The sequence below is a fragment of the Gopherus evgoodei genome, chromosome 4 (genome assembly GCF_007399415.2).
Source record: "Gopherus evgoodei ecotype Sinaloan lineage chromosome 4, rGopEvg1_v1.p, whole genome shotgun sequence".
Lineage (NCBI taxonomy): Eukaryota > Metazoa > Chordata > Testudines > Testudinidae > Gopherus > Gopherus evgoodei.
This window is the reverse complement of record NC_044325.1, coordinates 124029444-124055760: the sequence shown is the minus strand read 5'-3', so window position 1 is coordinate 124055760 and position 26317 is coordinate 124029444. Positions and strand designations below refer to the sequence as shown.

At 53.5% G+C, this 26317-nt stretch overlaps 2 protein-coding genes across 10 annotated transcripts; one reads left to right on the top strand and one right to left on the bottom strand.

Moving 5' to 3' along the window:
* Positions 1-1749: 1749 nt before the first annotated feature.
* LOC115650640 (cytochrome b ascorbate-dependent protein 3) lies at positions 1750-13092 on the bottom strand. Of its 8 annotated transcripts, none has more exons than XM_030560877.1 (6): positions 13013-13092; positions 5581-5787; positions 5282-5490; positions 5003-5157; positions 4172-4328; positions 1750-3621 (listed from the first exon to the last, which is right to left on the bottom strand). In XM_030560877.1, the coding sequence occupies exons 2-6, from the start codon at positions 5762-5764 to the stop codon at positions 3607-3609; spliced, it is 720 nt and encodes a 239-aa protein (XP_030416737.1). In that variant the 5' UTR covers positions 5765-5787; positions 13013-13092; the 3' UTR covers positions 1750-3606. The 8 variants fall into 8 exon arrangements, with proteins under 8 accessions (XP_030416737.1, XP_030416739.1, XP_030416732.1 ...); XM_030560879.1 differs by lacking the exon at positions 13013-13092 and adding an exon at positions 12859-12928; XM_030560872.1 differs by lacking the exon at positions 13013-13092 and adding an exon at positions 12481-12852.
* Positions 13093-13172: 80 nt separating this feature from the next.
* TMEM138 (transmembrane protein 138) lies at positions 13173-20042 on the top strand. 2 transcript variants are annotated; one of them, XM_030560881.1, is made up of 5 exons: positions 13173-13261; positions 14551-14815; positions 15519-15690; positions 18918-18993; positions 19305-20042. In XM_030560881.1, exons 2-5 carry the CDS (start codon positions 14688-14690, stop codon positions 19415-19417), a joined length of 489 nt encoding a protein of 162 aa, XP_030416741.1. In that variant the 5' UTR covers positions 13173-13261; positions 14551-14687; the 3' UTR covers positions 19418-20042. The 2 variants fall into 2 exon arrangements, with proteins under 2 accessions (XP_030416741.1, XP_030416742.1); XM_030560882.1 differs by lacking the exon at positions 13173-13261 and adding an exon at positions 13436-13530.
* Positions 20043-26317: the final 6275 nt, after the last annotated feature.

Genomic DNA, 26317 nt, shown 5'->3' with positions numbered 1-26317 from the left:
GATGAAAGAGCAGAATGAGGTCATGGCTCAGCTTCATAGTGAGATCCAGGGGGCTGTGGAGGCCAATTCCCTACACTAGTGGCGTTCAGCCCCTGCAGAGGATTACAGAGGGCCAGTCTTGCCCTGGTAGGGGCAGGTGACTTGGGGGCTCATTGCTCCCCACCATGATACCCCATCAGCCCTTCAGGGCTACCATGGAGACATTTTATGCAACATAGCTCCTTTGCTGGGGTTTTATTTATTCCTCAGCTCTAGCCTGTTACACCAAGTGTTTCAGACTTTGCACCTCCTCAAAGACAGTCATTACCTGCCCTCTCTTAGGGCTCATGGTTACTTTAACTCCATGCCTTTGCCCTTTCCAGCCCTGTCTTGCTGAAGGGATCATGCTGGTCCTCACAGCTTATTCCTGCCCTGTAGGGCCTAGCTTTGTGCAGAGGGGCTAGCAGGCCCTTTTTCCTCTGGGTAGAGCCTTTCCCCAGGCTCTCTTCAAGCTCTCCCTGGGCTCCCCTTCGCCTCCCTAGGTATAGTCCTGAGCAGCTGTCACTCCATCCCTCAGCAGGTGGCACCTGTTTAGTCTTCAAGGACATTGGACCTGCTTCATTTAAGGGGTCAGCCCCCTGAGACAAAGGGCCTGGAGCAGGTGTCTTCCATATCTCACTGTCACTTGAATCAAGGGCAGGGGGGAAGAAGTGCTGAGGCCAGGCAGAGGTCTCCTTCCACAGATCCTGAGCTGGTTATTCCAGCCCAGTGTACCAACCTGAAAGCTGCCACTGCAGAAACCCACTCAGCCAATGTGCCCTGGGAGAGCAGGAGCTGGCACCAGTCCAGCTGCATAGGCCACATAGCACTGCTGGAGGATTGCCCCCAGGCCAAGGGTCATCCCCACTCCACTCCACCCCACCCAGCTGGCAAGACTTACAGGCTGCTATGGGATCATGAAACAGGGTGAGGCACTGCCAGCATGTGGTGTGCATTGTCATGAATCCAACCAGGCAAGGTCTGCTTCCTGGAGCATGGACCAGCAAGGGCCCAGCACCTGGAGGGACCAGCTGGATGATGCCATAGTCTGGGGGAAGGGACGGAGCTGAGCAGAGTCCAGGAACAGGCTGAAAGGGACCTAGGAATGGCAGGGAGATTCCTTTTCCTGCATCGGCACAGAAGGGAGACTGTGGCACTAGCTTTTACCTGGCAGAAGCAGCTCTTCCAGCTGCTGGCACAATTCATAGCTCCAGCTAAGCCATGACATGGCAGCATTGCTGGGGGTGAGAGGGGCTGAGACATGAGCCCAGGTAACTAGCACAAGGGAAAGTGAACAACCAATGTGCTAGAATTAGAGCAATGAGGAAATCCAGCTCTGGGCATGGCTACGATACCGCCCCTCCTCTCCTGGAGCAGGGTTTGTAGATGAGCATAGGGCATGTGAGGCAGAGGGCTAATTCATCAAGGCAACAGATCAGTGCACCCTGCCCGCACCAGCCAGTTCATGGAGTTGAACGGCTAAAAGGTGTATCTTTACCCCAGCAGCCTGCACCACTAGGCTCTTAGTCCTCCCTTGCTCTGAGGAGCTGGATCGATAAGGGTGGCCTTACTCCCAGACTGCTAGAGCTGAAAGGCCAAACTCCCTATCACCTGTGCTCAGCTCCAGCTGGTTACTCCCAGCACTAAGCCTATTGAGCAACAGCTGGTTTTTAGGAGGCTCAATTTTCACCCCTCCCCTGATTTCCTCCCCCAAGAAGACACCCCCTTGACTCTAATCCAAAAGGATACTATTTATTAAACAGAGGCCCCAGCATTTCAGAATAGCCTATTCAGGTGTACAGTTTCCCAGCAAGACATCAAAAGTACCCCAGATATTGAAATGGCTAATGCTAGAGATAGGAGACAAAGTCCTGGGGAAGCCACACACTTCAGCCAAGCTTATGAGAGAGAGAGAGAGACGGACGCACGCACGCGGCTGGAAACACACTTCCCAGCTTGGAGCCTTAAGTCATGAACTCTTAGCAAGGACCCAGCACCCAGCTGCTCTCCCTGGAGTTAGGTAGATGTCCAGGCTCCACCTCATGAGCTGTCTGCAAGTCACTGTAATTCATTTCCATAAACCCCAGAACTCAGTGGGATGGTGCTGGATTGCACTCTTCCTCTCCTTGGTATAGGGGCAGTTACTCCAATTGCTGCCATTGTCTGTTTTGCATCCGACAAAGTGGGTATTCACCCACGAAAGCTCATGCTCCAAAAGTCTGAGAGTCTATAAGGTGCCATAGGACTCTTTGCTGCTTCTACAGATCTAGACTAACACGGCTACCCCTCTGATACCTGATTTTTCAAGGTTGTCTACAGAGCTGGTTGGACATTTTCCACAAGCAGTTTTCCATCAGAAATCGCTGATTGACACAGTCAGTGCATTTTGGGGAATGCCTGGAGTTAGCTGAATGTTTGGGGAAAATCATCCTTGTCAAACGTTTCACTATTCTAAGTAATAAGTCAAACTGAAATCCTCACTGTGCTTTGTGTCACACACACAGTCCTGCCACCAATTTAGCATCCCAGCTCAGGACAAAGCCAGAGATTTGGAAGTCAGAGAATTTCCCAGGGGACAAAAAAAATCAAAATTCCAATGAGCTGTAGCTGCATTCCACCTCTCCAGTAACAAGTACTGAGCCTCTGTGTGGATGCTATCAAATCACCTGGGGCTGGGCAGCTTCTCACATACTATACAACAAATACATTTAATTGCCTCTCTCTGGAAACACTTCTAATGAAGCCTCCAGTTTCTTCCTATGATCTCAGCTTGAGCCACGTGGGCTCACTCCCAACCTAGCGCAATAGCACACAACCCCAAGAAGCAGAACTCACAGCCATAGAGGATAGGAAGGGCCACCCATCCTACTCCCCTGCAATCAGTGATGGGGAAATATTCCCCCTTGAGTCAACCATACTTCCTGTCTGCCCTTCTCTGCAGCCCTCTCCTGGCAGGAGGAAATGTAACTGCTTCCTCCACTCAAAGAGCTGGGACAAGGGAGACGGAGTATGACCAGCACTGGAAGCAAACCCCATGGGAGAACAAATGCTCTGAGCCCTAGCAGAGTCTCCCATGGTTGCAGGGGACAGCGCCAGAGAGCAGAAGTGGGTGGCAGATCTAGGCAGGCAGTGGGAAAGGGAAGCTGGCTGGAGCTTGGCACGTTGATGCCCCGGGCACAGCTGAGTGTCCAGCACAGGCTCTGGCCCTCACCTCCAGCAGAGCCAACACCAGGGCAAGCGCCACAAAGCAGGCTTTCATTTTAGTTCGGGCCACTTGATCTAGGCAGTAGCGTTAGCCAGGGTCCCTAAGGCACAGCAGCACAATGGCAAGAGGGGCCAAGGCCGCCTGGTGAATCCCAGGAAGCAGCAGCACGTGCAGGAACCCACAGCAGAAGGCAGGGGAGTGGCAAGAGCCAGGGATCCAAGAGAGCAGCCGGGTGGTGAGGGAGCACGGAGAGCACCTCCACCCCTCGGCTCCGTGCTGGCCAGGCTCCAGAGATGGCTCAGCGCCAACAGCAGGAGCACCAAGCTGCCCTTCTCACCAGAGAGTCTGGGCAGCAGCTCCTCCAGGCGTCTGCTTCACTTGTCCTAATGGAGCAGGGGCTGCGGAGAGAGAAATCATGAGCAAGGCACCCCCCTCCCCCAGCACCACAGCCACCCGCATCTTGCTGCTCCACCAGGGTGGCTCCAGAACCGCCCTGGCCTTTGGTGCCACCATCCTGTACTGGACATTCCTGTCTGATCGCTGCCCCCATCTTCCCCGCTGGCTGAGCCACCGGCTTCCTGGCCCCTCACATTAGCAGGTGTCTTCCCAGGCAGATCAGCTGTGAGTTGACTCGTTATTTCTTGCCCATGTTTCCAATCTCAACTCCCACCCTTCTCCTACCAGCCCTTCCCCCACACCAAACCCCTCAGCCCCACATCACCTCCATATTGGTGCACATACAGTTAATTCTGCACGTGGATGTAAAATATTAGGGGGAACATTGCACCCACTCTTCCCCTCCCCATCCGCCTTAAACCTGGCCTCACTGCAACACTCCACATGCCCAACTCCTCCCTAATCCCCAACCCCACAGCATCCCCTCCTGCCCATGTTACTACTCCTCCACAGTGCCCATGGCCTGGGCCACCAGCAACGCTGACTCGATACCTGTCGGGCCTCCAGTGACTCTGACTCTGGGCGCTTCCAGGCCGGCATGGCGAGAGCCCACAGCACCAGCAACCCAAAGACCAAGATCAGCATCCCCAGAGAATTGGCAAACCAGGCCTCAGGGGGGAGTTTGGCATAGGGAACTGTCTTGTTCGTCCTGAGAGAGAAGAGATGGAGCCACCGCCTGCATTCGGAGACAGCACCAGTGCAAGCACCCTTGCCCCTTACAATCCCAGCTTCCTCTGGAGGGGGCAACCCTGCCAGCACCCCCACAGATAAGAGAGGAGGGGCCTCTTCCATTTCCTGGATCATCCATTGGGCCCTGTGAGATCCAACCATGCCTCAACCCATCTCCAGGGCAGGAGGTTCTAGCCCTTCCCCTGGGCACCTTGCCCAGTCATCTTCACCACCCACTCCTGCCCGTAATAGCAGCTCCCCAGCCTCTTGAACAGCTACCTAGAGCTGGGGACACTTCCCAAGTCTCCCTTTAGTCTTCCTCTCTGCACAGAGCCTGCCCAGCCCTTAGATCTTCCCTTCGGGGGCTGTCACCATTCAGCCGCTTGCTGGCATCTCTCAGTCACACAGCGTGTACGTGTGGTGGGGGGAGGTGACCCTACCCATGCTTGGGGTGACTAACATAAGCCAAGATTGGAAGACAGGGGTGGGTCACTGTGCTATTCTGTGCACTCCCCTGAAGCTCTGGTATAGGTCACTGTCAGAGACAAGACACTGGGCAAGATGGACCCTGCTTTGGCCCAGCTCTTAGGAGTGGTGGGGGAAGCCCTAGGCCAAATGGAGACCTACACACCCCACACCAGCTCTGGCACTCACAGGCTGAAGAAGAGCTTCTCATTGATGCCAGAGATGGATGCTGCCATGGCCAGCGCAAGGATGGTGGAGCCGAAGAAGACGTGAATGGGCTTGTAGATGATCCGCAGCCAGGCAGGGGACCAGGGTAACAGGAAAGTAGCAAACCCCATGAGCCACTAGGATGGGGGAACAGAGAAGAGTTTGGGGCACAGAGTGGATCATGCCATGGCACAGGCAGTAAACAGCAAGAGGGGGAGCCAGGGCAGAGCTGGGCATCAGAGGGGGAGGCTGGGCACCCACCTGACAAGAGAAGAGCAGCACAGCTGCCAGCCCCAACCAGCTGTGCAGCGAGTACATGTTGGGGATACCCTGGTCATTGTGGAACCCGAAGACGGCGACGAGCCCCAGCACGACCAGGACAAAGGCTGCCAGGGTCAGCGCCGCGTGGAGCAGCTTCCATGGGAGCTTGGGGCCCACCCAGGAGCTGGGCACACGGTACACCAAGACCGCTGCAGGGGAGAGAGGCCGGCACACTCAGAGAAACCCTTGTATCCATGTCCCAGCCCCCGACGCACCACCTAGGGACAGCACCCACTTACCCGCCCCATACAGCACCAGCATGCCCGTCACCATGAAGACCGGGTGCCAGTTAAACATCTTGGCGGAACCATCCCAGGCAAAGCCTCCACGCCAATGCTGGGACCAGAACCCTGTGAACACCACACACAGGAACCCCAGGGTGCCCAGCAGCGCCAAGAAGGGCAAGAACTGGAAGGTGGGCATCACTCCAGCAGCAGGGACTGCACCTGAGGGGGAAATACCACACCAGCTGATTGTACTGCCCAGCCTGTGCCCTCCTGCACTCTGAGCAAATCGCTGCCCCCCACGCCAGACCCTGCACAGCCCACCAGGCTCTGCTGCCTCTCACCCACCCTCCCTCCCTCCCTGACCTGCCCTCCCTCCCTCTCCTCCGCTAGGCTCCATCCACCCCTCACCCACTTGCCCATCCTCCTCCCACCGGGCTCTGGCCACCCTCACCCGCCCATTCAGCCTCCCTCTCCAGTCACCCCAAGCCCGCCCACCCTCCCCACCGGACTCCATCCACCCCTCACCCGCCCGCCCAGCCTCCCTCCTCTCCAGCCACCTCTCACCCACCTGGCCTTCCCTCCCTCTGCCGGGCTCCAGCCGCCCCTCACCCGCCTGGCCTTCCCTCCCTCTGCTGGGCTCCAGCTGCCCCTCTTCCCTCCCTCCCCTCCACCAGGCTCCGTCCACGCCTCGCCCACCCAGCCTCCACCCAGCTCCGGACACCCCTCACCCTGCCCCTCCACTGGGCTCTGCCACCCACCTTCCCTCTTTCCTTCTCCAGCAGCCCCTTGCCCACCTGCCAGCCCTCCCTCCAACCTCCACCTGGCTCCAGCCGCTCCTCATCCGCCCTCCCTCACCTCCACCAGCCTCTGCCAACTGCTGTCAGCCAGTGCCCTCCTGTCTCAGAAGGCTGGTTATAGAACCAGGAGCAGGCGGAGCCCCAGAGTTAATCAGACTGGATCAACAGCTGCTTTAAATGCAGCCTTAAGTAACAAGCTGCAGGTAGGCGGGGAGGAGCAGCCAACTGCCCTGAGCCCAACCAGGGTGGGAGCCAGCAGGGAAAGTCCCCAGAGACAGAGATGATCTTAGAAAATCAAACCCCTGCAGCCAGAGCTCAGAGGGCAAGAGAGGCCTCTGCCCACCCTGCAGCCTTCACTCCCCTTCCCCTGGAGGACAGCAGGGATCCCAGGTTCCCAAGTAGAGAAGAGCCCCCTTCTCCCCCCTCCTCCCCAAGGAGTCCCTGCCCTGCAGCACTCACACTCTGAAGATCCGTGCTGAACCAATCAAACCCAAGAGCTGGGCTTTGGGGATGCTGTGCCCACGCGCCAGCCACCAGCATGACACAGACCCAGCCCCTGCAGCACTGAAGGCTCTCCCACCAGCTGCCACGAGTATCCACAATGGGCTGGCCAGATCACCATCTGGGTCCCATCTAGCACCAGAAGCACAAGCAGTGCCCAACAGCCTTCCCAGGTCGAAAACACAACCTGATCAGCCACAGAGAGGGAGCTACCTGCAGCCCAGGGGTTTCAGATCCTTCAAAACACCACCCACTCCCCCAGCACCCAGAGAGAAAGGAAGGGCCCTCGTCACAGTCACCGAGCCTCCTGTCTGCCACACTGGCGGCTGCACCTGTGCTTGGCACTTCCTGTGAGGAGGCAGCGGGTCATGAGACCCTCCCAACTTCTGCTTTCAGATCAGCACTGCACAGCTGCTGGAAGGGGGAGGAGCACAGAGCTAAAGGCACCTGAGACCAACAGTAGAGAGCTTGGGCGAGGGACAGCATACATGGGAGTGGGGCTGATCCCCCTGCCTCGCTCACCCAATGCTCAATCCTGCCCCACAGCACCCCCTGCTATTCCCATCCCTCCCCAGCTCTGCACCCCATTTCTGACAGTACCTCACTATGCTGTTCCTGTATACCCCTCCCCCACCGGAGAGTGAGTCTTTAAAACCAGAAGGGATTATTAGATCATCTAGTCCAGTGGTACTCTCCAGTGGTTCTTTTGTACTGGTGACCCCTTTCACACAGCAAGCCTCTGAGTGCGACCCCCCCCCCCCTTATAAATTAAAAACACTTCTAAATATATTTAACACCATTATAAATGCAGGAGGCAAAGCAGGGTTTGGGGCGGAGGCTGACAGCTCGCAACCCCCCCATGTAAATAATCTTATGACCCCCAGTTTGAGAACCCCTGATTTAGTCGACCTCCAGTGGAACACTGGGTGACAGTTCCTGGGGCACCCAGGACTGAGTCACCTCCAGCCACCAGCCAGAGGGAGCCTTGCTTGTGCTTAACTGGGTGATAGCTCCCTGACACTGCCAGCCTGTTAGCCACCAAAACCATCTCCGCTGGGCTAGGCCAGTCCTCACTTTGCCTTGCAGGTTAACAATTGGTACATCCCAGTTCCTAGGTCCCTTCAAAGCTTCCCCTGTGAGATCCAGCCTCTTCCTCACTGAACACCCACAGTAATACCAGCTCTGCTGTCCCCACGGGAACAGCACACACACCAGCTCTGGATCAGCTCCTGATCTAATACCAAAACAGGTATATTTATAATGGAAATAAGGATAAACTACTCAAGATTCAAGAGATCGTGACTAAGGATGACGGAAACAAAAGGATTACATATAAAATAAAATCATAACACGATTCCTAGAGACTAAACTGAGCAGGCTAACCTTCCATCTAAAGATGTTTTATCTCACCCAAACATCCTTCGCAGCACTTCAGGCAAGGCTGTGATCCCGTTTTTGTGAAAGTAACCACACTGCTCAATTACTTTCTAGGTGCAGGACAAAGGGGCGTCTTCCTTGCCTTCCCCAGAGTTCACTATTTGTACCCAAGTCAGCATAACCTCTGGGGCTTATTGTCCTGTTTTGCTATCCTGTTGTTGTCATATCCCCCTGTTGACTCTGTGACTGTGGTTTTCCACTGTGTCAGCTTACACTGCTTGATTTAGATGTCAGAAGACAGGTGACTAGCCATGCCTGTGTCCAACAGAAAACCCAGACCTGAAGAAGAGCTCAGTGTAGCTCGAAAGCTTGTCTCTCTCGCCAGCAGAAATTAATCTAATAAACAGGTGAAAGTAAGCCGGGACAGCGTACTGGTAAAAAATGGCCGCTGGTACCGGCCTGTAGCAGCTGATGTTAAAGTGCTGCCGCGGCAACACTTTAAGCAGGGGCCTTTGCCACGGCAGCACTTTAACGTCGTTGCCCCTTTTGCCCCACCTACACTGCCACTGGGGAGGAGGGGCAAAAGGAGCAGCTGCCCTGGAGCCAGCAATTTAAAAGGGCCCGGGGCTCCAGCCGCTGCTGCCGCTACCACAGCAGCAGTGACCAGAGCCCTGACCCTTTAAATTGCTGCTGGAGCGCTGGGTGGCATGGGCCAGGCAGCACGGATGGGCTGGCTGGGGGACACTGAACCCTAGCTCCACGCCTTCTGCCCCCGTACCAGTAAGTGTTGAGTGTTACTTTCACCCCTGCTAATAAAAGATATTACCTTGCCCACCTATACACACCAGGATCAGGATATTCTTGTAACCCTGTGTCAAGTGGTGCTGAAGGTTCTTAAGGTCACACGTAGGCCATTATACTTCACCCTGGTACCCCTGTGTGGAACCAAGTAACTTGCAACACTGCCCTACAGCACTCCCAGTCTGGCCTTATGCTGAGCTGATGCCATCAGGAGAGACGTCTCCCTGCTATGGGACAGACTCTCCACACAGGGTTGTGACTAAGTGCACACTAGCAAGTTCTCAGGAACTGAAGGGTGGCATCTCATTTGCTTAGAGATCTGCATCCTTCACCAAAAATACACCCAGCCACCTCAAGGGAGGAAAAGAGCTGCTCGTGGGTGAGATTACCAGCAGTGAACACTTCAGCCTCCCAATGATCTCTGGGAATGGGTGGCTGCAAAATCCAATAGGCCCTGGGCCTCACTTTGTGTAGCCCAGTCTAGTGTCATTCCTCTCACATGTCTGCACATGCAGGGACCTTTGGTACCATCCACTGTGCTTTACACAGATGAGCACACATGGACTAACCGTGCAATGATACAGGGTTTAATGTCTGCAGCCACAGGTATCCTGCCTGCTGGACGGTCAGCAGTTAAAATGCCTGGAAGTCAGGAAAGGAGTCTAGGAGCTGAAAGCTCTTTAGGACAAGTTTTACGCTCTCTTACTTGCATCCAGTGCCCTGCACAATAGGACACCGGATTCTGATTGGAGCTTCTGCAATAATGGTCTTCAGCATATATGTGAAGAGCATCATTTCCTAGTCAGGATCTCAATGTGTTTGGGCACTGAGAGGTTAGATGAGACAGCTAAGCAACTGGACAAAACTGCAAGTACCTCTCAGCAGGGACTAATCGGTTTTAGTCGGTGTCATGCACAGCTGTAGCATTCGTGATCATTTGCACCAACGGCTCTGCCTCGACTCACTCAGTAGCCCCTCAGCCCCATCTTCCCCACCAGAAAAACGGGGATCATGATGCTTGCCTGTTGCCCAGGGAGGGCTTGGATGCATAAAGCACTTTGAGAGAGCTGGAGGGAAGGTGCTGTACAAATATATTGTCTATGACACCCAGGCAGCAAGGCAGTGTTGGGAACAGCATCCAGGAGCTGGTGGTTCCCAGGCCCCTGCTAAACCCACAAAGCCTGAGGGAGGATCAGCAGGACTCCTGCTGCCCCCCACCCAAATGGAGCAATTCCAACCCAAACTCTTCATGAGAGGATGCTCCAGAGATGCTGGGAGGATTTCAAAGAGACAGAAAGCCCAGCCCCATGTCCAGTCTCACACAATAGCACCAACTCTAAGCATTCAAAAGTTACAGGTCCAGTCCTGAAAAATCATGACACTGGCTTAAAAAATCATAAGGCCTTTAAAAATATAACTATTTGGGGAGAACAAGCTGGTGGGAGAAATCTGAAGTGCAAGAGAAACAAAAAACAATGAATGACTCAAAAGAGCTTGAGAGAGCAGGTCATGATAATGAGAGCATCAAAAAACGCACACAAACAGGCCAAAGAAGGCTACAAAGGCAGCTGCTAAGGCAAGAATGGAGGCTAAAGAGGAATTAAACAGAAAGCTGCAGGAAGATGATCGCAGGAAATCGGTTTTTGGGTTGGGGAAAAAAAAGAGGAACACTAAAGCACAGGAAATGAAGAAATCTTCATATGTGAAGGATAGGTACTGTGTGGTGACTAACCCCAAACAGGTGGTAGGAGCTATGGAAAAAATATTTCTAAAGGCTGTTAAATGAGAAGAGAGTTGCAAGTGCGAGCACTGCTGATAATTTTGGGGAAGCCTCCAAAAGTATAGAAGAGACAGAAGCAGCACTGAATAGGATGAAGAATGGTAAAGCATTTGGAGAACATGAGATAACTGTTGATATGATCAAGGTAGTTGGAGACTCTGGAGTAAACTGGCATCATAGATTACTCAAAAGTTTGCTGGGATCAAGCTAGGATACCAGATGACTGGAGAATAGGGTTGATTGTGCCTCTCTGGAAGGGTAAAGGTGATGCAAATCTGAACAGCTATCACAGCATCACCTTGTTAAGTCAGTCTCAAAGTCCCGGAGAGAATTTTGAAGGCAAGGATGGTGTGCAAGGTGGAGGAGAATATAGGAGAGGAGCAACATGGCTTTAGGAAGGGAAGGAGCCAATAGACATAATATTTGCAATGAGACAGAAGTTTAGAAGAATAATAAGTGGAGGGCATAACTGCTGTGTAGCGATTATTGATCTTGAGAAAGCGTATGACTTGGTTCCATGGAAGCTGGTGTTTGCAGTATTGAGATAGATGGGCAGGGGAGTTCAAGGAGCGGAGATGATAGGCAAGCTGTATCAAGGGTCAATAGCTAAGGTGAAAACAATACACATTATTTCAGAATGTGGAGGTAACAATCAGATTAAGACAAGGTGGTACGCTGAGTCCACTTCTCCTCATCCTAGTTGTGGAGTTAATTAGTATGAGAACCAAGTCTGTGGAGACACAGAGAAAGCTGATGTATGCTGGTGACTTAGCCCTTTTGGTTGACAGCAAACAGGAATTAGTAAATATCCTAAGAGTGCGGGCCTCTGTGTTTGAAGGTAAACATAAAGATAACTGAAGTTGTGCAAGTAGGCAAGGCTGAAGAAGAGCTGTTGATAAAAGTTTCAGGAGAGACACTGAATCAGAAGAATTTGTGTACTTGGGAAATACACTTAGTACCACTGGAGAGAGACATGGGGAGGGGGACGGGAGGCAAAGAACCCAATGTGCATGGGCAGCAGTGAAAAAAAGTGGCAGGATTACTGTGGGAGTGGCAATTAACTAACAAGCTGAAAGGAAAAGTGTATGCTGCCTGCATTTGTCCCTGCCTGCTCTACAGTTTGGAAACAGTGGGTCTTACAGAGATGGAAGAGAAAACAAAAGATATAGGAAGCAGAAAATACTGTACTGAGGAGACTGGCAGGCAAGCGGAGAGTAGACAGAGCACACAGGGAAGAAGATGGGGGAAATTGAACTTGGGACTCTCAATGATAGATAGGCAGGAGAGCACCAGAGCCCGTTTGAGAAGGGCTGGGCGTGTGATAAGAATGGGAGAGCAACCAGTGAAGAAAGCACAGGAGGAAGAGGACAGCAAGAAAGGGCACGGAATACCAATGATACAATGGAGTCAGTCAAGAGAAGTTTGAAAAAAGGGCTGGAACTTCGAGTCCTAGACCTACAAACCCAAGTCATGGACCCAAAGGAGTGGCAAAGAATCACGGGCACCTCTGGGTCTGTGTAAATGGAAAAGAGGTCAAGAAACGAAGTGAATAAATGCGAGGCTCACTATATTTGCCTCGTGTTGTATGAGTCTCCGGGTGCACGCGCGGTCACGATTTCCAGATTTTCTCTGCAACCATGACAGCTAGAAACTTACTTAACTCAGAAGGGCTGATTCTTGTGCAATCTCCAGCAGCTGAGGTCTCACGAGCAAACACTAAGAATCACTGTAAAGCGGTGAGCTGGCACCATTTAACAGGGCAGGATTGGGGGCAAAGCACTGGCGATGCGGGGGTGCCTATCCCCCAGCCTGTAACTGGCCCCTTGTGAGCGACCCAGGAGCCGCACAGTCCCCTGGGGGCAAGCCTGGGGCCAACACACCCTGAAAACTGGGCCTTGGGGCGCCAGTGAGACGGGGCTCCCTGCAGCCAGCCCAGCCCCATGCGCCTCCATGGCTCAAAGCCCGGCTGGGGAACTCGGGCCCTGTGCCAAGGGAGTGCTGCTGGGGCCATGACACGGGGCGGGGAGGGGTCACCTGCTCTCCCCCCATTGCCCCTTGGACTGGTCCTCTGACCCCGTCCAGCTCGCACCTCTCGTCCGGCGCCGGCGCGGTGCACCCTGGGAGCGGTAGTTCCAAGGGTCCGCGGATCCCCCACGGCTCACGATGAGGAGACGCGCGGCCGACTCACCTCCCCCCTTACAGCCACGCCCCCACGCCAGGCACTACCGGCTCGCGCCCTTCCCTGCAGCACTATGGGAAATGGAGTCTTCGCCATCCAGCAGCCTGCGCAGGTCACAGAGGCGGGGAGAAGAGAACTCAGCGCCGCTCTATGATCCAAGGCGTCCGGCGGTGCCCTGGCCTCTATCTGAGCGCTTCCGGTTCCGCCGGCAGGCAGTGGCTGTGCGGTCTCCATGGGGATGGAAGATGGCGGCCCGAGGTGCGTGCAGGGCCCGACCCGGGGAAGGCAGCTGCGCCCGGGGGAACCGTAGGAGGCGCGATCGGGCCGCTGCTCCCCCGGTTATGCAACCAAGGCCCAGGGGGTCCCTGGTGGGGCGGGGATCGGGGGGTTCCCTGGGCGGAACCCCTGGAGGGGGACCGAGGTGTGGAGGCATCAGAAAGCTCCTGGGTCTCTGGGTCCCAAGTCCCCGGAGGCGCGGAATGAAGAGGGATGTCAGTTACGGTGTCCCAGAATCGCCTTCCGCCCCTGTAAGTGGTGGCAGGGGTTCGCCCTGGCCTTCCTGCGCCCACCTATTGCGATCCCCTAGTAGTGTTGCTCCTCCCCGTGGGGGTGACCCAATTTGTTACCCCCACCCCCAGGCGGTGTACGGTCCACACACACCACACGTTGTAGTAATCAGACAGGGGGGCGGGGGCTGGCTCTGAATTGCATTTCCTCTTTTCTTCTATGCACAGACCCATATCCCCTCCCCACGGGTGGGTAAAACCTCATCCCTGGTGTGGCAACCTGCCCCAACTCCCATTCCTTGTCCTCTCCTCCCTGCCCGGGGTGATCCCGAGTCTCCAGGAAGGATCCCTCTGCTCCAGTCTCAGGCTGTGCGCGAGTTGTCCCAGACAAGATCACCCCATCGCTCTAAGCTCAACCCCTTGTCCCTTCACACCACTACTATTGTGGCTGTGCCCCTACTGGCTCCCAACCCCAAATGTATTTATGATCCTCTTCCCTTATGGGCATCTGTAACCCCCCCAAGATTCTGTCTCCTCAATTCTTCCTCCAGGGTGGTGTCCCCCCCACCACATGCATTCTCTGCCAGTCTGTGGCCTGCCATAATCCTGAAGTAACCTGGGTCAAACACAACGAGAGCTCTTGAGCCCTCTGACTATGACCCATAGGGTAGAGAGCACCCTAGGTTAGGGCATGGCTCTGTATGGAGCCCCTGAGATCCTCTCCATGGTATGCCTGCAGCCCCTAGTTAGGAGAGCACCTATGTTCTGGGTGAAGGGACTCCAGGGTTACTGCTATGACCCTTCAGGGTGTCCTCTTGTAAACATCTGTGCTCTCTAGCTTGGGGCTTGGCTGCTGGGTAGCTGAAAGTGAGAAGGTCCCATGGATTTAGGTCCAGGTACTGTCTGGGGCATGTGAAGCAGCTTGGGGAGAACCCGTGGCCAAGCTGGGCTCTTGGTTGAGCTGCAGCTTCACCTCTAGGTCAGGTAGACATTTGCCACAGGCCCTGCTGGAGATAAACCCCTTCTGACCTTCTCTTCCAGACTCCAGAGCTCAGCTGTAGGGAGCAGGGAGAGGCTGTGGTGCAGGAGGGGAGCCTAAGCCCTTCTGGCCCTGAGGATGAGCTGGCTCCGTTCTCTGGAATGCACACGCTGAGGGACCACAGCCCTGGGAAAGGAAGATGCTCCGGACTAGTAACTACAGCCTGGTGCTCTCCGTGCAGTTCCTGCTGCTTGTCTATGATCTCTTCGTCAACTCCTTCTCAGAGCTGCTCCGCATGGCCCCTGTCATCCAGCTTGTGCTCTTCATGTGAGGCGGCAGGGGCTAGCGGTTGGAATTGGGAGAGCTGGGTTCACTTCTCAGTTGTGGGAGGGAGTGTGGGCTTGTGGTTAGAGCAGAGGGCTGGGAGTCAGGAGCCCTGGGTTCTCTTCCGGCTCACTGCCACTGTACCAAGAAAATGGGGAGGAGGGACACAAGGGGGATGAGAGGACATACTGAGGCAATGAAGTGGAGGGTGGGGACTTGGGGAAGGTTTTGTCCTCTTTCCCCGCAGTGTGCAGCAGTACCTGGCTGCCTTCTTCTGAAGCATCAGTTACTAGCTGCTGGGGAGGAGGGAGCGTAGCTGCAGGGAGAGTCAGGTCTGTGGACAGTGGCTCCATTCCCAGAGCCAGCCCGTGTTCTTGGCACTAAGCCAAGTATTTGTTATATAAAGATCTGGGGAGGAACATCTGTGTCTGCCCAGATCAATTATCAAAGCAGCGAATTACTGCATTAGGAGGGTCTGCCTGGGCCGGAGGAACCACGCAGAGCTGGCTGCCTCTCCTCCCAGGGGCCTGGTGCATGGTGTTGTTCCAGCACAGGCTTTGTGTTTTGCTGTGTAGGCCAGGGCAGCTGGGACACGCCCTAGGACAGAGGGCAATGCTTGTGTTGGCCACTGTGTCCAGCACACGGCCCCAGGGAGGGCTGTGGTCTCTGGAAGTGCTGTGTGCTCATGGCATCTGTCTCCCTGCAGCATCCAGGATATCGCCATCCTCTTCAACATCATCATCATCTTCCTCATGTTTTTCAACACCTTCGTCTTCCAGGCTGGCCTGGTCAACCTCCTTTTCCACAAATTTAAAGGGACCATTGTCCTGTCGGCTGCTTACCTGGTTCTGAGCATTGCCTTCCACATCTGGGTCATGGTAAGGCAGGGCTGGGCTCTGGGAGTCTCAGGGGGCGTAGGAACAGCTGTACACATCTGTCTAGATGGGTAGCTCACCCTCTTCCGGAGCAGCTGGGAGCCTGGCGCATCTGATATGATACCCACTTCCGGCAGTTCCAGAACCACCCACTGGCCTGATGTCCTGCCCCAGCTGGACACTGGCCCATCAGCTCTGCTAGCTCCCACCCCTCCCCAACCAGCATGAAGGTTTAGAGATGGCCAAAATTCCACATCGTGCACCAAGCCAGTCCAGCCACACTCTGTAAGTGGTGTGTTGTCTTGGCCTCCTGCTGGAGAGCAGCTTATCCTGAGGGAGGAGACCTACTCCTGAGCCTGGAGTGGTCAGAACTTCACTCAGGGCCCCTCTCCCATTGCAGCTCCAGAGAGGGAGGATTGCTGCTCTGTGGAATGTTTCTGTCTCCCAAGGAGGCAGCAGTGCATCTCTGGAGAGTGGGGGGCACTCTAAGGAGAGGAGTGAGGTACCAGGAGCTGCTGCTAAGCACCCTTGCACTTGGGCCCTCGCTGATTGGGGGATTCACCCCATGCTTCAAGCCGGGGGATTGGGCCTGGAGTAGGAGTGGGGGAGGGATACAAGACCCACTTCCTCTCCTCTCCCTTGGAGGGAGCTTAGCTTGGCTCTGTGCAGCCCTTCCCCAGAACCTTCCTCCCAGCTTGTGACGGGGAGCATTGTTCCTCCCCAACTCAGATCCTTTCTTTGGGGGCACATGTGCTTCCCCAGCCTCCTCCTCTCTTCTTGGAGTTTGTCCCTGGGGCTGGGCAGAAGCCCGCCCCATCTGCCAGATTTGGGAAGAGCTGCTTCTTCCACTAGGCAGCATAGTCAGCTATGGCTCTTCGGGGACCTGATCTGATGTGGGTCTGTGAGCAGCCCTCCCAGCCACTTCAAGCAGAGTCCCCACTGCTGAGAGCAGGAGCAGGGCCTCACACAGCAGCCTGTTGCATCGTCATCGGCAGGTGCTGGTGTCCTGGGCCTTGTGCTCTCTTGATGCCATGGTGGGAAACGTGGCCAGGGGACGCAACTCCACAGTGAGAGTTTATTTGGACAGGGGTTAGTTTGGGATTCAAAATACATTTGAATCCAACTCCTCCCTTGGCGGCTGGGGCCAGAGGATGGCAGAGGCATCGGTTCTGCCCTCAGAAGCTGTCCTGGGAGTGATCAGAATGCTCACAGTGGGGAAATCAGAGGTGTTCACTCCTAAAGGGGTCGTGGAGTGGCTGCACCGATCCATCTAGTGGGGTCGCCCACCCTCCCCCAGCAGAGCTTGGGCCATTGGCCAGTCTGTTGATATCCCATCACTTCCTCCCAAAGGGATTTTGCTCCATCTAAAAACCCAAATCACTGCTCAGCAGAAGTCAGGCCTCAGAGAACACCCTCCTGGCAGGGGACTGCTGGAGCTAGGGTGGAGACTGACCTGTGTCCTCAACTGTGGTACCCATGAGAGGGCGGTACAGCAAGAGCCTTTCCCTTTGAAATCCCCCTCCTTCCCTTTTCAGCTCCCCCCTGAGCAGCAGCTCCTGGTCTCCCCAGTTCTGATCAGGATCCAACAGATGAACAAGTGCATCCTGGGTTGGATCCTGGTGGGAGCCCTAGGGAGTTGAGTTTACACAGATGCCTGGCCTCGTCAGTACTTGCCCTGGAAAGCTCCCAAGCCTGCTTTAGAGTCTTGCTGGAGTGGCTTCCCCATCAGCAAGGCTAATCCTTGGGTGAGTAGTGCCAATGTCTGTGCAGGGCATTACATGGGATAAATCCCCACCAGGAGCCAACGCTCAGGGTGCAGCTGGTCGCAGCAGCCGCAAGCTGCGAGTATCTGTCTCAGTTTGGCTTGGAGCAGCTTGTGCCCTGCCCTCCTCGGAGGAGAAGGGTAGGGAGGTTTGCTCTCCTCCCATCCTCAAGACACCCACCATCACCTCCTCACTGTTAACTCTTTCCTGCCCTGTCTCTTAGGCACTGCACCCTCCCCCCTTTAATCTCATCTGCTGCTCAGAATCTGTCTCTGCTACCTGCTGTGACATTGCCAGTCTCTTAAAGGGCTAGCTCCACAAATCTCATTTCTCTGCTGGGGCTGCTGCTTGGCTCTGAGACGCCAGGGTGAGCACTGGGGTGACTGGCTGGCTGAGACTAGTACCTGGCCTAAAGCCACGGAATAATAAACCAGCCTCTTGTGTTGGATTCAACTGTTTGGTGCTGCAAAACATCAGTAATAAGAACCATTGATGCTTGTAACCCACTGGAACAGAGCATAATGGTGAGGCACTGCCAGCCAGATACCAGCTACCTTTGCTGCCATGAATTCTGTGGTCCCCCTCTGCCCTGCTCCAGTACCCCCCAGCCAGGGATTTGAGAACACCTGCCATCCAGCCCCCTCCCCGAAAGAGGGAGTCATCAGCATCATCTCCCCTCTCTCCCTCCCCCCCACCACTGCACAGAGGGTGACACTAAGGCACAGAGAGGGGCCAAGGGTCAAATCCTCAAAGGTATATACTTCTAAGGAGCTGGGCCTAGGTGACTTGCCCAAAGCCACCGAGTTAGTGAGCAGCTGAGCTGGGAACCCCACCCAGGTGTCCTGACTCCCAGCCCTGTGCTCAGACCGTCAGACCCCATCCCTCTGCGGTGCCAATACAAGTAACTGGGAGGGCATCTGCCTGGCAGCTTCCCCTGCCTGGCGCTGCCCATGGGCCATAGCTGGGCAGCGGGCTTTAAGAGGATTTTCTAGGATCTCTGTTGGGAAGCTCGACTGGGTCTTGGTGTTCTGTATAAATCCGATGATCTGATTAACCTTTGTGTGCTCCCTGAGCTGCTGCCTGCCACTCACACCCCCACTCATAGGGAGGAGGAGGGAGAACTCTAGATGGCTGGGTCCCAGGGACGGGCTCAGAGAGGGGGATGGTTCTTGTTGGGAAAGGGTTGCTTTGGAAAGTGGATCAGTACGGTGATGACGCAGTTCTCCCCCTGCTGAGGGGTTCAGCCACTAGGGGGAGTCCTCTAACCCTGGAGAGATGAGGAGCTGCTTCCTACTGGGGATCTGGAGTAAGTGACATGGGGAGGTGACTGAATGGAGCAGCCTGGAGAAGAGAGGAGAAAGGATGTGAGTAAAGGGACCCAGCGTGCTGAGCTCTGTGGTGGGCTGAGCAGGTGCTCGCGTTGCCATTTCCTGCCTCTGATTTCCCTTGTGCCTCTGTCTCCTTCAGAACCTGCGCTGGAAAAACTCCACTCGCTTTGTGTGGACGGATGGGCTGCAGGCCCTCTTTGTGTTCCAGAGGCTGGGTAAGGGCCAAGCTCCATCATGGACCCCAACACACACACACAGACCACAGCCCCAGAGCAGGCAGTGGGCTGGCCCCATCTCCCTTCCCTGCAATTTCCCTAGGCTGGGCTTGGGTTTGTTAGGGAATGGCAGCTCTACGTTCCCATGAGCTATACCAACCCTTTCCCATGGTGCTGGATCTCAGTGAGGCTCCGCCCGTCCTGGAGGTCCTCAGGGCACACTGGGGTGATCCAGCAGGTGGAGGATGGGGTGGGAGAGAGGACATTCCCCAGCCGGCTGTGTTGTCTCAGCTTCCTCTTGCTGTCCCCAGCGGCCGTGCTGTACTGCTACTTCTACAAGAGGACGGCCTTGCACCTGGGGGACCCCCGCTTCTACCAGGACTCCCTATGGCTGCGCAAGGAGTTTGCTCAGGTCCGCAACTGATGGCTTCCTCCAGGACCCAGAACCGTGGCTAGTCCGTGGCTGCTCCCAGCTGGCTGGCATGGAGCCCCCCGTTCCACCTGTGCTTTCTATTGGCTGTCTGAGAAGCCAGTGTCTCTCAAACCTGGTCTCTCACTCCATCCCATGAACCAAACAGGCTGGAGAGGTCCCATGAAGAGATGTGTCATGCTCACACCTGCTGCTTTGCTAGTTGCCTGCTCAGGCTCTCCATCATCCCTGGTACCTCATTCCACTCCCCTCTTGCAGATCAGCGAGCCGTTCCTGCCCCTTTCTCTCTGGACCCAGCTTCAGCTTCCCTGAGGAGTGATCTGAAGTGCCAAGCAGGTTTGGCTCAGGACTCCTGTCCTGTAACTGCAGCGTGGCTCCTTTTCATCCAGAAAAATCCTTCCACCTGCCCTACGCACAGCTCACTCGCTGCCTGACCAATGTGGTCCTGTTGGTATTGGCTGCATTCAGCCTCCGCTTTGCATATCTGGTGGGATGAGGTGCCAGGACTCAGCCTGTCCTAGCCATGCAGCGTTAGGCCTGTCCTGGTGGTAGACCCTCATTTTGTACCTGCGTATTTTTGTAAATTATGAGACAATAAATTGGCTTCATTTTCCAGAAACCTCCTTGTGTGTGCATGTTTTGGGTGCAACCTCCTTGCCCTGTTCTATCCTAGGGGTATGTGTCCCACTCCCTCCCAAAAACACTATTCTGTTCTAGCCCAAGTTGCAGCTAATTCCCCTACTGGGGGCAGGAGTCCAATGGCCAGGAGACAGACAGACAGACAGACACACACACACACACAGACACACACACACACACTCTTTTCTTTCTTTCTTTTTTTTTTGTCCTTAGGTGCTCCAGTGGTGCAATTGGTTAGCGCACAGTACTGATATGGCTGTCCTAAGAGGAGCTATGCTGAGGTTGAGTTCATGCCTCACCTGGATTTTCTGGGGGTGGGGCAGGGGAGTGATAGCTCAGTGGTTTGAGCATTGGCCTGCTAAACCCAGGGTTGTGAGTTCAATCCTTAAGGGGGTCATTTAGGGAACTGGGGTAAAAATCTGTCTGGGGATTGGTCCTGTTTTGAGCAGGGGGTTGAACTAAATGACATCCTGAGGTCCTTTCCAACCCTGAGATTCTCTGAATGCAGCTGCTGAGCTGCCTGTGGTGTTTAGTCATTCCCCAGTCATGGATCAGGTTCCTGCTGAGCCAGCCACTGCAGAAACAGAACAAAGATGGCTGCCACCCTAAAGAGCTGACAATCTAGGCAGGAGACAATAAGACAATACCGATCACCTTGACTGGCAGTGGTAACAGTAGGGTCTGCACTCCTATCACAGAGTGTAGGCATTGCTGAATGGGCAACCGCTGAATTCCTCCATCAGCTTGTTGGAGGGCTGGGCAGGGTGCAGAGCCTTGGTAAAGGCCAGGGCAGAGGTGTGTATTGAGAATGATGCCATAATATAGGGAAGGCAGAACTACATGTAGACCCACATAACACAGCCCTTGTTTCCCATGACATCCCAATCTTGGAGGGGTGAGAAGATAAAGCACTTGCTAGCCTAATGATCTCAGCTGGATAGAGAAACCTCTCAGCTTGCCAGTGAGCTGTGTTTTCAGCATTGGTTTATTTCCAAGCTGCCTGCTCCAGAGGAAGGGGTCTGGGTACTGTCTTGTGATCAGAGCAGAGGGAGTACAGCTCAGGAGTTAATTATTCAGAAATAAATTCCATAATTCAGAACCATGTGTCATAAACAGATAGCTAAGGGTTAATGTCTCTTTCATCTGTAAAGGGTTTAACAAACAGTGACCTGCAACACCTGACCAGAGGACCAATCAGAAGACAAGATACTTTCAAATCTCGGTGGAGGGAAGCCTTTGTGTGTGTTTTTGGGTTTGGCTTTCTTCTCTCTGGACTCTGAGAGTGACCACACGTACCTACAGGCTCTCTAATCTTCTATTCCCGTTTTCTGAGTAAAAAGGTAGAAAGGCGGTATAGTCTTTTTATTTCTTTTCCTTTATTTGCAATTGTGTAGTTTGCTGGAAGTATTTTAAATTGTATTTGCTGGGGGGAGGCTTCTTTTTAGTTTTTATAAGCTGACAGACTCTGTAACTTTTTACCATCTAAATTGCAGAGATAGACCTTTTACTTTTTTCTTTCTTTTTATTGAAAGTTTTGCTTTTAAGACCTGTCTGATTTTTTCTCCTTGTTGAGGCTCAAGGGAATTTAGTCTGTACTTAACAGGGAGGGAGGGGAGAAGGGGGAATCCCTTTGTTTTAGATTCACGGAACTTGAATCTGGATTGCCTCTGGGGGAAGGTATCATTCCTCTCTGTGTGGTGATTCAAGGAGTTGAATCACGGTGATCTCCTAGTGTACCCAGGGCGGGAAAGAGCTGGGAGGAAGAAAGGAGGGGGAAGGGAAATGGTTTATTCCCCTTTGTTGTGAGACTCAAGGAATTGGGGTCTTGGGGGCCCCAGGGAAGGTTTTGGGGGAGACCAGAGTCTATCAGGCGCTCTACTCTAAGTCCTGATTGGTGGCAGCACTACAGGATCTAAGCTGGTAATTAAGCTTAGGGGAATTCATGCTAGTACCCATATTTTGGACGCTAAGGTTCAGATTTGGGAATTATACTATGACATGGTAGGCAGTGGTGGGATAAAGATAAGAATCCAAAAGTCAGTAAGATTATTATTTTTCTTTTTTCTCTGCTAACTGCTTATAAGCAGAGAAAAAGGAGTTTTTAAAAGCAAGTTTGCAGGGTTTTTTTTTCTTTCTCTCTTCCTTCTGAGTACACTGAAGGCAGAGAGATTAAGGTTTAAGAAGGGTCTTTTGTTAAACAAAGCAGGCTTAAGTGGCCAGCAACAAACTCCAGCAATACATATCTGCAAATGAAAGGGTCTTTTATTTCTTTTTACTTTACGTGAAAGGCGCTGTTGCTAGGCAACAAAGAAGCAGCAGTTCAGGCAGTAAAACACCAGAGGGCACCCCAACACAAGAAAGCAGAAACCATGACTACCAAGGACACCCTGAAACAGGAACGGGCAAAACTGGAGGCACAGGAATACATCAAAGATGCAGACCACAAGCGAGACATGGAAAAGAAACTACAAGAACTAGAAATAAAACAAAAAGAGATGGAGCTAAGAGAAAGAGAGGCTGCCCACAGGAGAGAGCTGGAGATAAAAGAGAAAGAGTTGGAACTTCAGAGGGAGGCCCACCATCAGGCCCTGGAATTAGAACAGGCTAAGCAGAAGAACACAGCCGATCCTAGCAACCCTTCGCCAGTTATTGTTCCACATCCCAAGAAATTTCCCACCTACAAGGCAGGTGATGACACTGAGGCCTTCCTAGAAAATTTTGAAAGGACCTGCCATGGGTACAGCATCTCTGAAGACCAATACATGATAGAGCTGAGGCCACTGCTCAGTGGACCCTTAGCAAAGGTGGCGGCTGAAATGCCTAAGGAAAACATTAACGATTATAAACTTTTTCAAACCAAGGCCAGAATCAGAATGGGGCTAACACCTGAGCATGCCCGTCGGAGGTTCAGAGCCCTAAGGCAGAAACCAGATGTGTCATTCACCCGACACGCCTACCACATTGGAAAGAATTATAATGCCTGGATATCAGGAGCCAATGTTAAATCTCTGGACGACAAGCACCTCCTAATGCAATTGGAGCAGTTCTTAGAGGGTGTTCCTGAGGAAATAGAAAGGTACATCCTAGATGGGAAGCCCAGAACTGTAACGGAGGCGGGGGAGATTGAAGCCAAATGGGTGGAAGTGGCAGAAAAGAAAAAAGCTACTATCAAGGGGAGTGAATATCACAGGGGTCACACCGACAATAAACCCTATACCCAAGGACAACCCAAGACCCCACCTGCAACCCCTGGAAAGCCGACGACTCCCTATTCTCTCACCTCACCAATTTCCAGTAACCCACCTCTGCCCAGTGACCAGTCAGCTGGGCGATGCTTTAAGTGTAATAAACTGGGACATATAAAGGCCAACTGCCCCAAGAACCCCAACCGAGTGCAGTTCGTTACACCACCATCACACTAAAGATCCCCAGGCCCAGATGCCTCTCAAATACCCTCAGAGCGAAGGGAAATTTTGAGAGTGGGCGGAAAGAAGGTTATCGCGTGGAAAGACATGGGGGCACAAGTGTCAGCTATCCACCAATCCTTGATGGACCCCAAATTCATCAACCCAAAGGTCCAAGTAACAATTTACCCATTCATGTCACAAGCTGTAGACTTGCCTACAGCTGAACTGCCTGTCCAGTACAAAGGCTGGTCAGGTATGTGGACTTTTGCAGTCTATGACAATTATTCCATCCCTATGCTACTGGGGGAAGACTTGGCCAACCAGGTAAAGCGGGCCAAGAGGATGGGAATGGTTACACACAGCCCAGCCAGGCAAGCTTCCAGACCCATCCCTGTTCCTGAGCTGTCCACGGAGCCCCGTCTGTGTTAGCAGAGACCCAGACAGAGGTAGTGGACCCGGATCCCCTGCCAACGACTGCAACAGCCACAGTACTTCCAGTCCCAGTCCCAGACCCAGACCTGGAAACGCAACCAGCACCAGAACCATTGCCAGCACTTGCAAACGCATCTTCAACCCCAACACCAGAGGGCGCCAGCGAGCCTGAACTGGCAGAAGCAGCAGACAACCATACCCAAGAGGCTCAGCCAGAGCCTGAAATACCACCTGGTGCACCAGCGGAGAGCGGTTCACCAGCCATGAAAACAACCCCAGCACCAACATCGCTTCCCGAAGGACCAAGCCCAAGTCCACAGTCTAAGAAAGAACTGGTGTCTCCAGCCTCCTGGAAACAGTTCCAGACTGAGCAGGAAGCAGATGACAGCCTTCAGAAAGCTTGGGCGGCAGCACGGAGCACCCCACTGCCTCTCAGCTCTTCTAATCGATCCCGGTTTGTTGTAGAACAAGGACTTTTATACAAGGAGACTTTCTGATGGACACCAGGAAGACTGGCACCCGCAGAAACAGTTGGTGGTTCCAACTAAGTACTGGGGGAAGCTCTTAAGCTTAGCCCATGATCATCCCAGTGGCCATGCTGGGGTGAACAGAACCAAAGACCGGTTGGGGAAGTCCTTCCACTGGGAGGGGATGGGCAAGGACGTTGCCAAGTATGTCCGGTCTTGTGAGGTATGCTAAAGAGTGGGAAAGCCCCAAGACCAGGTCAAGGCCCCTCTCCAGCCACTCCCCATAATTGAGGTCCCATTTCAGCGAGTAGCTGTGGATATTCTGGGTCCTTTCCTAAAAAAGACACCCAGAGGAAAGCAGTACGTACTGACTTTCATGGACTTTGCTACCCGATGGCCGGAAGCAGTAGCTCTAGGCAACACCAGGGCTAAAGCTGTGTGCCTGGCCCTAACAGACATTTTTGCCAGGGTAGGTTGGCCCTCCGACATCCTTATGGATTCAGGATCTAATTTCCTGGCAGAGACCATGAAAGAACTGTGGGAAACTCATGGGGTGAACCAGTTGGTTGCCACCCCGTACCACCATCAAACCAATGGCCTAGTGGAAAGGTTTAATGGAACTTTGGGGGCCATGATACGTAAATTCGTCAATGAACACTCCAATGACTGGGACCTAGTGTTGCAGCAGTTACTTTTTGCCTACAGGGCTGTACCACATCCCAGTTTAGGGTTTTCACCGTTTGAACTTGTGTATGGCCACGAGGTTAAGGGGCCATTACAGTTGGTGAAGCAGCAACGCCTTCTCCAGGGACTAACATTCTAGACTTTGTAAGCAACCTACAAAGCACCCTCCGACACTCTTTAGCCTTTGCTAAAGAAAACCTAAAGGATGCTCAGGAAGAGCAAAAGGCCTGGTATGACAGACATACCAGAGAGCGTTCCTTCAAGGTAGGAGACCAGGTTATGGTCTTGAAGGCGCAACAGGCCCATAAGATGGAAGCATCATGGGAAGGGCCATTCACGGTCCAAGAGCGCCTGGGAGCTGTTAACTACCTCATAGCATTTCTCAATTCCTCCCTAAAGCCCAAAGTGTACCATGTTAATTCTCTCAAGCCCTTTTATTCCAGAGACTTACAGGTCTGTCAGTTTACAGTCCAGGGAGAAGATAACGCTGAGTGGCCTAAAGGTGTCTACTACAAAGGAAAAAGTGACGGTCGCGTGAAAGAGGTGAACCTCTCCACAACCCTGGAACATCTGCAGCGGCAACAAATCAAGGAGCTGTGCACTAGCTTCATCCCATTGTTCTCAGCCACCCCAGGACGGACTGAACGGGCATACCACTCCATTGACACAGGTAATGTTCACCCAATTAGAACCCCACCCTACCGAGTGTTTCCTCATGCTCAAGCTGCTATAGAACGGGAGATCCAGAACATGCTACAGATGGGTATAATCCGCCCCTCTACCAGTGCATGGGCATCTCCAGTGGTTCTGGTACCCAAACCAGATGGGGAAATACGCTTTTGCGTGGACTACCGTAAGCTAAATGCGGTAACTCATCCAGACGACTATCCAATGCTATGCACCGATGAGCTATTGGAAGAGTTGGGACATGCCCAATTCATATCTACAATAGACTTAACCAAGGGGTACTGGCAAGTACTGCTAGATGAACCTGCCAAAAAAAGGTCAGCATTCATCACCCATGCGGGGGTGTATGAATTTAATGTACTTCCTTTCGGGCTGCGAAATGCACCTGCCACCTTCCAGAGGATGGTAGATGGTCTGCTAGCAGGACTGGGAGAATATGCAGTTGCCTGTCTCGATGATGTGGCCATTTTTTCTGACTCCTGGCCCGAACACCTCGAACACCTGGAAAAAGTCTTTGAGCGCATCAGGCAGGCAGGACTAACTGTTAAGGCCAAAAAGTGTCAAATAGGCCAAAACAG